The following is a 17,942-nucleotide window of genomic DNA, read 5'->3' as shown; positions in this document are numbered from 1 at the left end:
AAATTCCTCTTGTAACTGAAAATCAGTTTCAGGTAAGTTAAGGTTACTTGTCCAGTCATGGGAAGAGCTGAGACTCAAACCCAAATCTGATTCTAACCACAAATTTTCAGTCATACAGAGCCCAATTATCAACGGCCGCTCGAAGCCACTCATCGTTACCTTGGCTCTGCCTAGTCTGGTCATCTGTTACCGTGTTGCTCTCAGAGAGCTCCCTCAGGGAAGCACAGGCCCCGTGCCTCTCTGAACAAAGCGCTCTGCACGGAGCACCAGCACAGTCCCCTCCTCCGACCCCGACCTCCATTTCCCCCATAACTCTCCTCAAAGCCCCCCGACTTCTCCAGCTCTACGGGAATAGAGAGGGGGGAAAATTCTCCTATCCCCTAGTATCAGGCCTGTGTGATATTAGGCCTCACTCCCCCCCCCCCCCCCACTTATCCATCTCTGACCTCTTTGAAGCCGTATCAGAGGAAAGGGTACAGAATGGGAAGAGATGCCATGAGTTAATGAAGACTGACAGGAATGGTGACAGAAGACGCAGAGACGGGACCTATCACACTGAGGAGGTAGCATGAAAGCACTTCCTATGAGAGAGGGGTCTCCAGTCAATGTGCTCAGACAGCATTCACTGGGGCAAGACTCACAGAAATAGGCCAGTATAATACCACAGTAGCTGCTTTCAGCCAGCTGCTCTGTCACCTTGTAAAAGTCGGCAGCAGGAAAGAGCCCCTACAACAGCAGGGCTGCTGAGAGCCTGGAGCAAGAGAATGGGTAGGCCTCCTCGTCTCCCAGTCAAAGGGCTTGGTGGCCACACTCCAGCCCCTCAATATGACAGGTCCATGGGCTCCCTTCTGCTACTGGGTCCTCCCGGGGTTCTTACTCCTCCTCCTCCTCGTCAGAGAACCCGCCTCACCCCAGTCCCAGTGAACCACTCTATGAAGATCTTCCTCAAACCTTCACAAAACCCTTGTGAGACAAATGCAGTTTGTTACTACATCCCCCTTCTGTAAACAAAGAGCCCAGAGAGAAAGGCACACACTCAAGGTCACAGAGCAAGTAAGTGGCACAACGGAGGCCATCTGAGTTCCCAACCCAAATGCTAACCTGCTGTGCTCCACCGGCTCACCCCTCCAGACCCAGCCCCGACCCTCCACAGCTGCTGCGTCCCACCGGCCTCTAGAGGAAGTCTTGCCCCTGCTCATCGGCTCTCTCCTGCAAACTGCAGTAGCTTTACTGGTTTCCCTCAACCTCTCTGAGATAAAATGCAAGACAGCCCCACTTCAGCCACGAGCAAAACCCAAGAGCATGGCACCCTGAGGCCCTCCCTAAACTGCTCCCAACCAGCCCCAGCCTTATCTCTACCACACTAAATACACAACTGAGCCCTGCACAGGGATCTCCCGTGCTCAACCTGGGCACAGGTAACTTCTTCAGTCAAGCACTGCTCACAGGTCACCCCCCTGCCCCAAAGCCCACCCTGGCTCTCTCCCGTCAAGCCCAGCTCACCAAGCAGAGCTTACTACTCTGCACTCACAGAGACCGTGGGATAGATCTCGATTATGGTACACAGCACACATGGTTATAATCACACGCTCCCGATTCTGTCTCTTCCAAGAATGTGGGAGTTCCTCAGTGGCCCAGTCCATATCTGAGTCACCCTTGTGCCTAGCACTGGGCAAACAGGAGGTGTTCAAACACTATTTATTGAATAAGTGCCCCTCATTCCACAAGGCTACACAAAACAAGGTTAGTGGCCAAGATCTCTGGCCACTGACTCAAGACCATGCATCTGTGTGTGTGTACACACAGACACATGTATACACACACACACACACACAGTATCTTGAACCCAAATAGGACTAAGTCTAAAGCCATAAATCTCCAGTTACTGTGGTCAATTACCAAACGCTGCTCACGGCCATTCCTTATCCCTGGCTCTGCCTAGAATCTTTGTCACCTGTTACTACACTGTTCTCAAAGACACCCCCCCCCAAACAAGGAGGCATGCTTCCCCGAACAACGCAGTCCACAAGGTGCACAAGAACACACCCCTCCTCCAACAGTACCCCCCTCCTTCTCCTAGGACTCTCCTCAGCCGTAGGTATGTATGGAGGGAGGGGAATGTGGGGAGGGCTCTGCTTCCCCAGTCATCTGTGGAACAGGCCCCTTTCCTAGGTTCACAGGAAACAGAGCCCCAGCTGGACAGGGGCGCCTGGCAGAGCTGGTTTGGAAACCTACACATCAGGGCAAGTGTCGGGTGTTGAGGAAACACTAAGAGGTCTGACTTCCCCTGGAAAAACTATAGTCAGACAGGAAACACATAGGCAGGGATGGCTAGCTCTGGAGATCCGGACACGTGTTCTCACTCCTTTCCCACTGGGAGTAATCAACCAATACAAAGAAAACCCGCATGACACCCCGCCTGCCTACCTCAGACACCTTGGGCCCAGTCGGCAGAGCAAGCCTCACGGACTGTCTCCTCACCAGCCTGACAGCCACAGAGGTCAAGCCCCAGACAACTGGTCCCAATATCACCTCCTCTATGAGCCTGACTGCCTTGTCTGAGCGGTTTGCTCTCTTCCGCCACCATTCCTTCCCCCACCCCATCAAAGGTACAACTAGGAATTATCACTGTCTGTTTCCCTGAGGGCAAGGACGTGTTTTCATTCACCACCTAAGAAGGCCTGGCATCTAGAAGAGTGGGGAAGAACCCAAGTGGAAAGAAAGTGTCAGGCTCCAAAAGTCCCCACAGATGAGCATGACTGTCATTCAGAGCCCTCCGTGGAGACTCCACCCAGGCCACGATGCCCACGATGACCCTTGACTGAACCCCAGAAAGGTATCAGAAGACAAATGTGGAGCCAGAACCTAGAGGGGCTGAGGATCTGTAATGCAGGGCTACACACAACAATTTCTCCTTAGAGGAGCAGCAGAGACCAGTGGGTATGGGGCCTAGGGGAGGCCCACTGGCAGCACAACCCCGGGGCTGAGAGTCCTTTTGGGATGGCCGGCCAGTCAGGGCCTGGAGAGCTGGGTCCGGGTGAGACTGTCACATGGTAGCACTATCACCCCATGGAACAACTCACTCCCCGTATTTTCCATTTTGCATCTGTAAAATGGGGTGGGACTCCAGACCCAGCCCCACCCCCAAGAAAGTATGATGAAAAGTCTTTGTAGCACTCAGCAGGAAGTCTGTAACTGCTCTGTATTCATTTAGGTCAATATCTGCTACATAAAAAGCCAAACATCAACCTGGTTCCTGTCCCATCACCATGACAACTAGTACCAAAGTACTTTCCCACCCCTCTTTTGAGCCAAACTCTAGAAATGAGCACGTGGCAGCCCCATTTCACAAGTGGCAAAGTGAGAAGGCGCAGAGTTAGGTCCGAATGAGGTCTGCTGCATGGGTGCTACGCATTTTCATTGACCCACAGTACCCCTCCTTCAGGTCCAGACACTTTGGGGGTAGCAGAAGTGCCTCTCCCCTTGGCCAGGCTACAAGCACTACATGGAACCCTGGCAGAGTCAGCAGGAAAAGGCCAGATGGCAGGGGACACAGCTGGCTCCCCACCTTCCGCAGAGCCCGCAGAGGGGGCTGCAGGGACCAGCACTCATCAGCAAGGTAGACCAAAAATGGGCAGAAGTTGGGCAGCTTCCGCCGGAGGCTCCATTAATAAGATGTGAACTCTACCCAAGCATCTACTAGCATTTTTATTCAGACTCCTTCAATCTGGGCCTCTGAAATCAAAGGGCCAAGACTCTGACATTCTTTGCCTATACTCCCAGCTGATGAGATCTCCGAATCTGTACTTCTCTAGCTGACCTACCGCTGGGGGCTGGGACCTCTGCATTCCTGTCACCGTCTCCTGAAGACGGGACACACCATGCACTAGACTCTTCCCTCTCCACACCCCTCCCTCCTGTTCAGGCCCCAACTTACAAATAAGATAGCTACACCTAGGAGTCAGATGTGCAAATCTCCATAGATTTACTCCATACATTTTACACTGTCAAGTACTGTTCTATATATGATAGGTGGGTGGGTGAGGAGATGGGTTGAAGCAAAACAAAACCATTTCCTCCCTTCTTCTGGGTAGTGACCTAAGTGAAATGTGAACTTGGTTCCCATCCTCCTCCCTTCCTATACCCTCAGGCTCTCCGAGAGCCACACACACATTCTCTCTCGACATTCACAGTCCAGGATGGAGGGCAGTCAAAGTCCATTATTTCTATTGTTATTAAAAACAGCTTAGGTTTATTAAACACTTACAACGTATCAGGCACTTTGCTAGAGGTTTTGCCACAATTCTCATTTAGTCTCCAGAGCAACCATATATAGTGTATGTATTACTACTCCTGCTTTACAGATCAAGAAACTAAGCTCAGAAAAAAATAAGTAACTGGCTAGATGCGTAACTGGCCCACAACTAATATATGGACTTCAAATCCAGGCTTGCCTTCAATCACAGTGTTGCCCTTACTGCCTGCTGATCCCATGCACGGTTTGAAGTGCAACCTGTTAGTTACCCAGGAAATCTCTAGCAGGGAACCTCTGGCCAGTGCCACCAACTGAGCAGAGCACAGGGAGCACCATAAAACCGAGAGCCTGGAGTCTGGATGTGCCTGGAGTCTAGATGCCTGGGTGATGTCCCCAGGACTTGCTGGTTCCCTGTGGTGTCTGTCCTCCCACAGCTTTGGAATCCAGGCTCTCAAATCACTAAAATTTTCTCTCCAAAGCTGACAGGGCTGTTGGAGGCACCGAGGAAGGCAGCTGCCATTTCTAAGTTCAGCAGCAGTATCAGATCTGGAGTTTGTCGTTGAGGATGGCTGCCTCACCACAAGACTTTCCTTCCTCCCAATCTCCTCAACCCATCTACACACCATACCCAAGGAGGTCTGTAGGACCCTCCCTTGGGGGGGGGGGTGTCACTTCCTGATGCCCCTCCTCCACAAGGACCTGATTCTAACCCTGGCTCTAACACCTGTCTCTAGGGGAGTCCTTGCAGGAAGCAACCCACAACTTAGGGTTGCAGACACACTACCTCTCACACCTAGTGTGAAGGAATGGAGGGCAGAGATGGGTGCCCATCCGGCCACAGCACAAGCATGCACTAAGTGGCATAACACTGAAAGATCTGGGGTTTTTAAAAATCCCCCAACTCCCTCCTCCCAACTGAGACCTGTCCCAAAGCAGCCAAGTTCAGGCCTGAGAAGGCAAAGAGGCAGGAAACCAAAAGTAGCTACTCCCGGCTCCCTGTAGCCATGGAACACGGAGCACAGGACATAAAGGCCTAGACCGGGATCCCAAACTGGCTGCACACTCTTGAAAAAAGTACCTGACTCTAAGGCACTGAAGCTGGCTCTTCTGGGCCAAGCTCTTGGGCATGTGCTTCCAAGGGCAAAGGGAGCCTGGCCCCTTTACCAAGAGTCCCTGTCCTGGCTCTGAGTGTCTGCCCACCCACGCAGACCTCTAAAATTCAGCTTCAAGACAAAAGCAGCGGTGGGGGGGCATTGCATTTTCTTGGGCTTTTCCAAACCAAACAGGACCACCTTCCACTCACTCCCCAAGAGACAGATGAGTAGGCCTGACTCTGATCCAAAACCAACCCTACCCCAACATCTAAGTTCTACTCAGGGAACGCAAAGGTTCCTTTACAAATGGAAACCAACCCGGGGGGCCCAGAAAGTTTCACCATGGGAAAAAAGGTGATCACGGGCGGTGACCGTCTGGGCCGGCCCCTGCTTCTGGGGCTGGGTGGGTTGACCCGCCCGGGCTTCCCTGGCCTCCAACACCACACTCCCGGGGCAGGGGAGACCTGATGCCCGCCCCGCCGGTCTCCAACCGGCTAGGATTTTTAGGCCTCTGGGCAAAGCGCCTGGAACACTCCCCCCTTCCCAGGCTGGGGGAGGGGGTGTCCTGTCAGGTGACTGAGGACCCGGATGCCCCCCGCCCCCGGTGACCACCGGGGCAGAGGCGGGGGCGGGGCCGGAGGCTGTGGGGGAGGGCCCGAAAGTTTACCCAAGTCACTCCAGCAGCGGCCGGGGCGCACGGGAGCCCGGCGCGGACTCCCGCGGCCCCCGCGCGCAGCGGGCCCGGGGAAGGGGGTGTACTTACTGGCCCCCTCGATCTTGTCGGCGCCACGGCTCCACGTGATCTGCCGCGTTTCCAGCTTGACCTGGAAGGTCTTCCGCTCCGGTCGCTGCGACTTCTTGGAGTAGAACAAAGTCATGACGGTGCCCACCTCGAGGCTGCGGCAGAGGTGCAGCACCTCGGCGTCCGAGGGCGCGCCGGGCCCGCAGCCATTGGCGCAGGGGGACGCGGCGCCCGCCATGGCTTCTGCACTGGGGGTGGAGGTGGAAGAGAGAGTGGCGGCAAGCGGCGCCGCCGCGGCGCAGGCCGGGCCGGCGGGAGCAAGCGGCGGCGGCAGAGGCGGCCGGCGAGCGGGCCCGGCGGCGGCTCCTGCGGGCGGAGACGGGGCGGGGCCTGAGCGGGGGGCGGGGCGGCTCTGCAGGCCCCGCCCCGGCCCGCGCGCAGGGAACAAAGGCGCCCGCGCGCCCGTGGAGAGGACCCCCGCCCGCCGCGCCTGCGCCCCGCGACCCCCAGACAGGCCCCGGGCGGGGGCGCGGGGCGCAATGGCGGCGGGGGCGCGCGCGCCGCTCGCGGTCAATGAGCCCGTCCCTCCGTCCCGCAGAGCTTCAAGCTCACGCTGCCCCGGCTGGCCCCGTCACGCGCGGCAGCCCCGCGCCGGCCCGTCAGTCAGTCGCACACGCACAGGCGGCCGCTCAGCCCACTGTCCCGCACAGGCCCCGCCGCAGCCGTTTCCTCAACCCCGCTCCCCGCGCGGCGTCCGGGAGAAGAGGCGAGGGTGCAGAGCGCCCCCAGGCCCGCCGGCCAAACCCGGTTACCTGGGCGGGCTGCCCGGCGGAGGGAGCCAGCCAGGCCAGGCCGGGCCGCCTCACACCCGCGGCGGCGGCAGCGGCGGCGGCGGCTGCGGCGGCGGGTCCTCTGCGCGCCCTCCTCGGGAGGGGCGGGGGCGGAGCAGCCTGCGGATTGGCCGGCGGGCTCTGATGGACAGCAGGCCTGTCCCGCCCCTCCCTTTTGGCCGCGCAGGGCTGGCCCTCAGGCCGCTCCTGCGACGGCGGGACTCACGTCTGTCCTGCCCCTCTGGCCAGTGTGACCTTCGATGGACCCGTCATTCGAAGAAGCCCCCAGACCTGAGCCTCCCCTGGAGGGCCTTTACATCTGTGGCCCCCGGTGGCCTCCATCTCTGCTTCTCATCAGCCACTGCCCGCCCCACCTCACGCTCCGCCTCCGCGCGCCCCTCTTGCAAACGCTTTCCGGAGCTTTGGTTTTCGTGGCCTAAGTCCCCGTGTTTTTCTCCTGCGTCTCAGGCCTCTGCCTTTGGGTCCCAGAAGTTTCTCTTTCTGGGCTGGGTCCTGAGCCAGTTCCTAAGGCGACCTTTCCCATGGCTTCAGCCGTAGCACCAAATCTGTATATTCCCTGCCTCCTGCTGCTCCACGCCCCCCATTTAACACGAGCCTCTCCCCTCCCTCCTCAAACCGCTCTTCCCACAGTCCTCCCTTTCTCGGAACGTGGCATTAAGTCTTCTAAGGCGCCTGGGCCAAGACTCTTGGAGGTATCCTTGATTCCTCTGACGGCCTCCACCGCCCAGCAATCTAGCAAGGCCTTTTAGCTCTACCCTTGGCTACCTCCACTCCACCCACAAGCCTGACGTCCATCTTTTCTCATCCAGACTATTTATTCTCCCTGATTTGAACTGCATCTATTCTTCATGCTTTAATCTTTAAAAAGAAATTAAATCATGATCCCCTACCTTCCGCCTCAAACCCTCCACGACTTCCCACCGCACTTAAAATCCACAGGCCCTCCTGTCTCAGCTGGTCCTGTATGCTCGGGCCCCTTTCTCTCTCTCTCACTTTGTCTCTCACCACCTCCCCTTCACTCTCCATGCTGCAGCCACAAGACCTTTTAGTGGTTATTTGAATAATTCATACTCTGTCTTCCTGAAGCCATTCCCTAGACTTGCACCTGAAGTGTAGCCGCCCCCATCACAGACAAACTGAAGACACCTGTGACACCGGTCACAGGGGAGCTGGTCTGACAGATGTTGAGTCAGGCAAAGCAGGACAACTTGAGAGCCCAGAGAAAGATCCAGGTTTCAGCAATTCGTGAGTATACGCGTGTGGGCTTAGACCCCTTACCCAGCTGGGTGGTGACTCGTGTCCAGGGCTGCCTCTTTGTCTTGCTGCAGTGGTAACGTGTGGGGTTGTATTTGGAGTCCCTCAAGTGTGGCCCCTAGGAAGCTGAGAATCCAGCAGGAAGCTGAGCCTTTTGTTGGCTTCAACCACCTGGGGGAGGTGGAGTGATCCGATGTGGACTGCCACCTAGTGCCCACCCTTTAAAGTGGGAGGGAGGGCACTAAAGTAGACACAGTGCCTGGCCTAGTACTACAAGGCTTACAAGTGTGGTCACACCTGATCCTCATAATTACTATCTAATCAGGGATTATTGTCCCCAGTTTACTGATGAGGAACCTGAGATTCAGATAATTTCTGCAGTTTGCCCCGAGGCCACATAAGTAACGAGTGGGAATTTGAACCCAGTCTGTCTTGAGTCCATGCATTTTTTTTTTTTTTTTTTTTTTTTACTTCACAAGAGAGCCTTAAATAGGTCCTGGTGGTCAGCAGTCATCGGGCACAGAGTCAGTACCAGTGAGGGGAGGCCCTGGGCATGGCTGGCTCTAGGCACACAGGGAATGCTCATAGAGTATGGCTTGGACTGTCCCTGAGCTGCCCTGTGCTGGGCCATCGTGTCCTGGGTTGGAAGAAAAAGAGAAATCCAGCACTAACCATCCAGGAATTCAGGCATTAAACAGATACACAGTGTTATGTAGGGACGATTGTGATGGCAAATAGGGAGGAAGAACACAGAGGGCTACGAGATAAAACATGAGGGACACCTATTTTATCTCTCTCTTAGTAGAAAAGAAAGCCTCTCTAGAACTCAACAGAGGTCTACAGGATGTGAGTAGCTGGTCAGGTGAATTATTAGAGGTGGGTTGGACGAAGGTACTTTGCAGGCAGAGATAACAACATGTACAAAGGCCAGAGAGAGCTTGAGGAATGTAGGAATGAAAAGGCTAGAGTTAAACTGAGGCGGAGCACCTCAGATGATGAAGCCAGGGACAGGTGGGGACAGAATGGGGCCTCTCTCGGCTTATCTGTTCTCGTCCATTTGTCCTGGACACCCCCTCCTAAGTGCTATAGTCCTCATTGAGCTTCTTGTGTTGACTTGGGCAGCTGTGATACACTTTTAAAATCTCGTTCTCCATTTTCTGAGAGCTTCCTAGCACTCAGACCATGCTTTCTTGCTTTTGCCTTTGCCTCCAGGGCCAGGCAGGCCCCCAGGGGCTCCAGAAAGCTCTGTCAACAGGAGCTCATGTTTTCAGTCTGCTGCCAGGCCCCGTTTCCTTCTGGGATTTCTGAGCTAGCTTCTCAGGCCTCAGGTGCCTCCCTCCACCAAAAAGAGATTCAGGAAAAGCAGGCCATGCAGAGGGGTGTGGCTGGTTTGGGCTTCCCCCAGCTCAGCATATATATGGGTACGTGGGTGTTCCTGGCAATGTGTGCAGCTGCGCTGGCTTGGAGGGAGCAGCCCAGAACCTACACAAGATACACGCCCTGACATCACCCAGGCTAGCTCTGCTTGGGCCTATTTCTGTCAGCGCTCGTGCTTCAACATGCCTCAGCCCACACTGTACCTGGGTGTGCCCGTGTTCTGGGTAAGGGTCCCAGCTCAGATGCCCCTTTGGCCTCATAGGGCCTGACTTCTTAGGTGTTTATTTATCGAACACTTAGAACAGCACTTGGCATAGTTTAAGTCCTATATAACTGCTTTACCCACGTTGGCTCATATACTTATGATAGCATTCTAAGTTCTCTTACTATTCCCAACCTATAGATGAAAAAACTGAGGCACAGAGAGATTGAGAGACGTGTTTGTGGACACACAGCTGAGAGATGGCAGAGATGGGATTCGAACCCAGGCAGCCTGGCTCCAGTGTCAATGCTGACGTTGCCTCCCGTGTAGGTATGAACTATTTCGATGTGTGTTCTCACCCCCTTCCATAATACCCCTAGCTGATGTGTTTTCTATTTTTAGTTCTAGCTCTTCCTTGCCTTATGATGGGGTTACATCCCAATAAACCCGTCATAATTTGAAAATACGATAAGTTGAAAAGCACTTACCGTGCCTAGCCTATCTTAAATGTACTCAGAACACTAACATTAGCCTCTGGTTGGATAAAAATCACCTAACACAAAGCCTGTTCTATATAATAAGGTGTTGAATGTCTCATGAAGTTTCCTGAATACTGTAGTAAAAGTGAAAAACAGAATTGTTGTATGGGTGCAGGGTTGTAAGCGTAGGGGTTATTTACCTTCTTGATTACACAGCTGACTGGGAGTCATGGCCGCTGCCCAGCATCGCAAGAGAGGCTCACGCTGCATATGGCTAGCTGGGAAAAGATCAAAATCCAAAGTACAGTTTCTATCGAGTGCATATCACTTTTGCACTATCGTTAAGCTGAAAAATCGTGAGTCAAACTGTCATAAATCGGGGACCATCTGTATTTGGTTAAATGTCACAGATTAGGCTCTTTGGAAGCAGACTCTGAGTGGCAGAGGCTAGCATGCAGAACCTTTGATAGGGAGGGCTCTTGGGATCAACACTGTGAGAAAGAGAGGCGGAAAGAGGAGGGAGCACAGGGAGAAGTTAAGCTGTGGCACAGGCCTGGTGACAGCCTCAGCCGACGTCCAGGGAGCTCTGTTGTCTAGTGCTGGCTCGAAATGGCTGGGCCTTCAGAGTCCCACTTCAGTCAGCCCCGGGAAGAACGCAGCCTCGGTCACATGGCTGTCTGGAACTGAGACGATCTTTGAGGGCTGATGGGTCTCCCAGCAGTGGGGGTGACAAGTGCTTCCTTGAAGGAGAATCTCAGTGGCACATGGATGTGCCCACCTCAAATATATTCCTTTCCAGTCCTTTAGAAACATTTAGAGCATTTAAACCAAAGAACAAAAATATTGCACTGTAGAATTGGAATAGGCTATATAAGGAGGAGGAATAGAAGATGGTTAGTAAGGGTTAACATGACTGCTGTCACTGAGAATCAAATGTAACTGAGCTTTTTATTCTTTTAACTGATTCCCCAGGGGAGAAACATTTTCTCCCCTGGGGTGAAATTATAAAAGAAGTTTCTCATATGGACACTTATTTGATTGAGATAGTGGAGAATGTTCCAACAGATATGCAGTTTTCATTGATTCCTTGTAATAAATATAGAAGGGATAATATAAAAGTGTAGCTCAATGAAGCCCCTTCCACAATTGAAAGTAGGCAGAGTTCTAGACTTACAGTCTTGTTTCCTCACATAAAACTTTATCCTTTTTCTTTAAAGCTGTTCTTTAAAATTTTTGCTTGGTAGTTTCTTATTTTAGGTGTCTGACCAGCTCATCTCTGAGTTTGAGCCTGCTAACCTGTACCTCTGTATACAGCTGGTACTGTGTACTCAGTGTACCTTGAGCTCCACCTCACAACCTGCAGTTCAGATTCTTGACCCTGGCCCCAATATCTATCTATGGCTCCAACTTAGTTGCCGGATCTCATGTTTCTTGTTCTTCTTCCTTTTTTTTTTTTTTTTTTTTTTTTTTTAAATTTCACTTACTTATTTGAAAGAGAGAGTGAGCATGTGCTTGGGGAGGGGCAGAGGGAAAGGGAGAAGGAGAAGCAGGCTTTCTGCTGAACAGGGAGCCCAGTGTGGGGCTCGATCCCAGGACCCTGGGATCAAGACCTGAGCTGAAGGCAGGCACTTAACCGACTGAGTCTCTTCCTTTCTTCCAACAAACTCTCCTGATACTCCTCTATAGTGGTAACAGCGGAGATGAATCAGACCAAGTTCTCACTCCACTTTTGGGTAAAGAAATGCCAACAGAAATTTGTCAACAGATGACAACTGGCTGTGATAAGGGCCCCTGGAGCACTGAGAAGAGACATGTATTGCTAGCTGTGAGAGTAGAGCTAAGTGAGAGAGAATGTATATGCCTAGAGATATGGAAACTCCCACCCAGTATAAGGTGATGGCTTGTTTTTGCAGTAAGGGCACTCCAGATGTTTTGAGGCTTCTTGGCAACTAAAATAGAAACATTCTTAGAGACACACGATTCAAATGGCCAGTATGACAGCTTATTTAGTTACATGAACATATTCTAAATCACATATTTAAAGCAGCATATTAATTTATGGATATGTATTTTTCCCACTCTCACCTTTGCAGTAATAAACTTATGGTCAAGCTCTCTATAAATCTTTGATTTCTATGTAGTTATCCCCAGGAGAACTACTATGAGTCATCTAATATAAATTTCTGAAAGCACATCACCTTCAGTGCTTTCTAAGTTGTTTTGAGAGTAGTTTTGAAAAATCAGCTTGATTGAGGAATAACTTACATACAAAAAAAAAAAAAAAAGTGGACTCCTTTTTAAGTGTAAAGTGTGGTGAGCTTTGATGAATGTAATACCGTCGTGTAACCTCCACGCAATCAAGGTACAAAACACTTCCATCACCCTGAAGTTTCTCGGTGCCCCTTTATAGTCAGTCTCCCCTGCCCTCCCGTCCAGCAACACTAACATACTTTCCGTCACTACAGAATAGTATTTGCCTATTCTAGAATTTCACATAAAATGGAACCAAGGAGTATGTAACCGTGGTCTACATTCAGCATGTTTTTGAGACTCCTCTGTGTTGTTGAAGAGACAGTACTTACCAAGTCAGTATCTAAATTTTAATCTAAGCAGAATGACCTTTTGTGTAATGTTAAAACAGCTTTCTTTTCATTTCTCCCATAGGTATCTATTAATGATCTGCATAATAACTACTTACTGTATTGCACTAAAAATTTTATGGAGAATTTCAAATATATGTAAGTGTGGACAGGATAGTATAGTGAACTTCCTTGTACCCATCAGCCAGCTTCAATTTTGAGCTGATGGCCACTCTGGCTTCACGTCAGACTCACCAAAACCTTCCATATTTGACACAAATGTTAAGTCTGTAGTAAGTATGTTTTCCTGAAACCGTTAAAATACACACACACACACACACACACACACACACACACACACGTGTGTGTGTGTATCTATATGTAGCATACCATTGCCAAGCCTTAAAAAAAAAATCAATGTTGTCTTGCTATTAAAGTGACCTTTAAGAGATTTGTTTATATGTAATACTTGGGATTGTGAGAAATAATTACTAAGTCTGTGGTAAATTTCTCTGCCTCCTTGTTTACACATTTTGTCAGGGGACTACTTATAATCGTCCAAAACTAGCTTGAGAGGTCATTTCAGGGTAATGTCTTTTCTCCAAAAAGTGCTTTTTGGTTCAAAACAAGTTGAGAGAGTATCCCATTATATGAGGGATTTTGTAAAGACCAAAATATAAGTAAACTCTTTTCTGAGTAAAAAAAAAAAAAAAAAAAAAAATTTTATAAAGCTTTTTGCCTAAGTGGCATTTAGGAGGTGATTTCAGAGTTGCTAATTTTACTGGATGTGGAAATAAGAGAAAGAAAGGAGAAGGCTGGTGGTGGCCCTGGACTCTGGTTGAGGGGCAGAGCAGACAGTGGTGCCTCTCTCTGAGATGTGAAACAGCCCAGTGGCCATGGAGTAGTTGGTACTGAGTTCCGTTCCAGAGATCGGAGAGTGAGTAGCTTGGGGACCTCCCTTCCAGCTCCAGCATGAGTCTGGAGCTCAGGAAAGGGGTCTAGGCTGGAGACGGAGGTCTGGGAGTCCACTAGGACTGGAATCCACTAGGCCCCTTTCTTCTGTGCAGTGGAGAGAGCCACAGCAGCCAGGACCGGAGAGGGGAGATGACCAAGATGAAGCAGCCTGAGAGAGACAGGAGTAGAACCAGGAGAGGAGGCCATCGTGGAAGCTACAGAGAAGTGCTTGGAGAGGCGAGTACTCACATGTTGTGGCGTTCCATTTGTCTGTCATGTCCACCGGAAAAGACAAATTTATAGAGAAAGCAGGTTAGTGGAGGCTGGAGGTGGGAGTGGGGATTAACTTTAAGTGGGCATGAGGGAACTTACTGGGAGGATGATATACTAAAACTGATTTATGATGATGGCAATAGCCCTCAGTAGTTACTAAAAATACACTTGGAATGGGTGGATTGTATGATATGTAAAATGTTTTCAGTAGAGCTGTTAAATGGAAGAGCGGTTAAGTGTCCAGTGACACAAAGAAGATACACAGTGCAGAGCCCATTAATGGGTTTGGTCACTCATTCGTTGGCGACTGTGGTCGGAGGGGAGGGTGGATTCGGGGTCAAGGTGGGACAGAAGCTGGTTGCAGTGGGTGGAGGAATGACCCGGCAGAGTGGATGACTCACTCCAGGCACTTGTATGTGAAGTGGGAGATGGAGGGGGTGGTGGCTGGAAACAGCTGGGAGTAGTGAGACCTTTTTTTCTTCTTTTTTTTTTTTTTACTGTGATATAGGCCCAAGGTGGACTTGACAGAGACTGGACAACAGCTGCTGAGCAGATGCAGGGGGTAAGGGAAAGAGGAGCCAAGCAAGCACATAGATACACTTGGCATGCGGAAGCCATCCCACTTTGCCCAGAGCTGGACTCGAGCATCACAGAAGAGCCTGTTAGGAGGGAGTTTTTCAGACTCTGCACATCAGGCTTCTGCTTCTGGACAAGGCTGGAAGTGTGAGGAGGGACACAACCTACTGGAGGAATAAGCGAGGGGGTGGGTCTTCTCCCAATTCCGGACTCCAGCATTTTTCAGGGCCTGTCCCATCTGGCCCTCACCTACATGTCCAACCCCTTCCCTCATCCCCCCGGCCAGGTCAGCTTCCATCCTCTGGTTTGCTCTCCCAAGCCTGCTACCACCAAGGGTGCCCTTCACAATTGCTCTTGACCAGATCTAGTTGCTGTGCACCTGCCCTCAGAGGACTTGTAGGACGATCCCTACTGGGAAAGGTAGGCTCGAGTTTATCCTCATCAGTAAAATCTTATGCATGCAGGAACTCCTGTCCCTAATTTCTAGTACTGGACCAAGGTTTGTCCCCTGGTTTTGGACAGTCCTGCTCAAGTCCCAAACCCAGGCCCAAATTCTTATCACCCACCCCTCAACCATGAAGTGTATTGATTATCTCATGAACCTCTGTGTTGCCATTCTTTATGTTCAGTGGTGGAGCTACCTCAACACCACAGAATTTACAAAACTTGGCTGTCATCAGCTCCAAAGCACTGATGGCCACTTAACCTCCTTTTTTCCCTGGCGCGAATGCTCCCTCCCTCACTGGCCAGTGAAATGCAGACTGCCAAGAAGGATCTTCCAGGGTTCTCTTCAGTGGGCCCAGCCCTTGGTCCCAGGGAGTTGAGACTGTCAAGGAGATGGCTCTCCTCCCAGAATATACCTGGTACATGCTAGCAAGCCAGAGGGTGTAGGGCTAAGTGACCAATTCTGACCACTGGCCTTCCTGCCCCCTGCTCTGTTTGGCCAGGATTAATTCATCCTTCTTCCTGAACCATTTTTGTAGGGACCCTACCAACATGGGGACAGGAGCCCTGGGGAGTAATTAACCAATTAACATAGGGAGTCTACATTTGGGCCTCTGGGATCCACTGAGTACTGGATTAAAACTGGCTTGGTACCCTTAATTCCTGCCATCCTGACTGCAAGTTTAGCCACACAAGCAAACCCAGACAAGGTCCCTGATGCTTGTGGCCAACACATATAGAAAGCAGCAGGTCTGCCTCCCAAATACATTCATTACATCTTGGCTCAATACATACTATCTATCCTAGGCTCCAAATAGTTGTTGTACCCCACCTGTTCTTATAGATTTCCTATACCATCCTTCACTTCCTGGGCTTGCTTTTATTGAAGGATGTGGACTTGGGCTCCCCTCTCCACAACCACAGCACAGGACAGGTGCAGCCCCTTCCAGGCCCAACCTAGCCCCAGCTCCTGGGGAGGGAGGGAGCCACCCTTACTGAGCTGAGCAGTGAGACCACATCCCACATGGAGTCCCAGTCCTGTAGCCCCAGGTAGGCTGGGAACCTGGCTAACAAAGAGGCAGACACTAGGTTTCCGTTAAGTTGTAGGAATTTATTTTAAATAACCTACAGTTGATTAAAAGGGATTCATGATAAAAATAGAAGATACTTGAGGAAAGATGTGGGAAATGGACTCTGCACACACACTAAACTAACAATGCCTCTAAAACTAATGATTATAGCAAAAAATGTCTTCACATTAAAATTCTGCTTTTTATGTTTTTTTTCCATTTTTTACACAATTACAAAAGAAAAAAATAAAAGCCCTAAATTCTTGATTATTTTTCCTTTTTTGGACCAAATACTCATTTTCCTCTAAATTATTGACTTGTGGAACTTTTTACACAATAAAATCTTTCAAGTGAAAGACTGGCTTTAAAATGAAAAAGATGGATATCTGAAGGGTACAGAGAATGCTCAGAACAAAGGATGATGGGAAAATGGTTTCAGTCACTGATTATTTCATTATCCTTAGACTCACTCAACCCCTCATCCCTCCCCGACCCCAATCTACACGATCTTTAAGATCAAGAAAAAGGTTTAAATATTTTAAAATAATTAAAAAGAAATAAAAATTCACATTTAAAAAGGAACACTCAAGTCAGGAAATATTTTCCCATCATGCTTTTCTGTGAACAGGTGTCTGAACCAAAACACTGCCGATGTCACGACTGCTTCAAGTTTAATGAAAATTGATTCCCATGACAATAGATAGTGACAATTCTCACTAACAGGTGCGCTGGGTTTTTGTTCTACTTAATTTTAAATTCCTGAAATGGGGGAAAAGGGAGGGAGTTTAGGAATTCATTTCTATTAAAATATAGAAGTTATTGCAAAACCCTAACTGTAAAAACGCACCAATATAATCGGACTTCGTATACAGTAGCTAAGAGAATCCAAATGCTTCAGTGAAACAGTGAATTTGCCTGGCAGAACTCTGACAAATTCCCATCCACTTGCTCTCTTGAAAATAAAAACAAAATTCAAAACAAATCATACAGCTAGAATTTTGATATCTGAAATATTTTTAAATAAGTTGTCCATAGGACAACTGGCTCAGCTCTCCCTTATAATATCTCCAGATTTATCTTTTCTCAAAGATGTTGGTTTGTTAAGACTTGCTGCCTCTCTCCCTCAGGTGTGAGGGTAAGCAAGGCTCACAGTTTATCCATCTTCCCCAAACCATGCTGTTCCTTTTCACAGAACTCTGCCCCTCAAGACTGGCTAGAACTCGTAGTCCTCATCGGCCATGTCGATAGCCCAAGCAAACTTCTCCCGCTGGGTTTTGTTGTAAATTTTCTCAATTGGGACCCCCCACTTCTTGCACCTGCACACAAAGGAGAAAGAGAGGGATTAGTGTCTCAGCAAGCAACAGCCCAGACCCAGGGTAGGGGGTTTGAATGTACCTCCTTCTTCATCCCATCTGGTGAGAATGAATTTTAAGAAGTGTGCCGGACATGTTCTAAGAGCATCATGAGCTCATTTAAATCATGACAGTGACCTCTAAGGTAGATGCTACTTGCTACTACAGATGTCCTAATCAAAAAGGTGCATGTGAAAAAACTAAGAAAGGGCGCCTGGGTGGCTCAGTCGGTAGAGCGTCTGCCTTTGGCTCAGGTCATGATCTCAGGGTCCTGGGATTGAGTCCCACATCGGGCTCCTTGCTCAGCAGGGAGTCTGCTTCTCCCTTTCCCTGCTGTTCTCCCTGCTTGTACTCTCTGTCAAAGAAAGAAAGAGAGAGATAGAGATAGAGAGAGAGAGAGAAAGAGAAAGAGAAAGAGAAAGAGAAAGAGAAAGAGAAAG

General features: G+C 50.2%; 2 protein-coding genes and 1 long non-coding RNA gene across 4 annotated transcripts in view; 1 reads left to right on the top strand and 2 right to left on the bottom strand.

The window, feature by feature from the left end:
* The window catches only part of PLCG1 (phospholipase C gamma 1), a 36,925-nt gene extending 29,913 nt beyond the window's left edge, over positions 1-7,012 (bottom strand). The window contains exons 1-2 of one of the 2 annotated variants that reach the window (XM_082744618.1): positions 6,904-7,012; positions 6,113-6,457 (exon numbers count right to left, since the gene is read on the bottom strand). In XM_082744618.1, the coding sequence (XP_082600744.1) occupies positions 6,113-6,329 (217 nt within the window). In that variant the 5' untranslated portion in view covers positions 6,330-6,457; positions 6,904-7,012. The remainder of the gene's footprint in view (positions 1-6,112; positions 6,458-6,903) is intronic. The other variant, XM_082744619.1, reaches the window with a different exon arrangement.
* Positions 7,013-7,095: 83 nt separating this feature from the next.
* Positions 7,096-10,101, top strand: LOC309871519. Its single transcript, XR_014315318.1, has 3 exons — positions 7,096-7,634; positions 8,029-8,187; positions 9,977-10,101. It is a non-coding gene; the product is annotated as an uncharacterized lncRNA (long non-coding RNA).
* A 6,069-nt stretch (positions 10,102-16,170) lies between these two features.
* Positions 16,171-17,942, bottom strand: part of TOP1 (DNA topoisomerase I) — a 91,649-nt gene continuing 89,877 nt past the window's right edge. Inside the window, exon 21 of the mRNA XM_082744620.1 lies at positions 16,171-17,466. Within this exon, the coding sequence (XP_082600746.1) occupies positions 17,364-17,466 (103 nt within the window). The 3' untranslated portion in view covers positions 16,171-17,363. The remainder of the gene's footprint in view (positions 17,467-17,942) is intronic.

The sequence above is a fragment of the Mustela nivalis genome (assembly GCF_964662115.1).
Source record: "Mustela nivalis genome assembly, chromosome: 8".
Taxonomy (NCBI): domain Eukaryota; kingdom Metazoa; phylum Chordata; class Mammalia; order Carnivora; family Mustelidae; genus Mustela; species Mustela nivalis.
The sequence above is the reverse complement of the archived record's forward strand: the minus strand, read 5'-3'. Positions and strand labels throughout refer to the sequence as shown.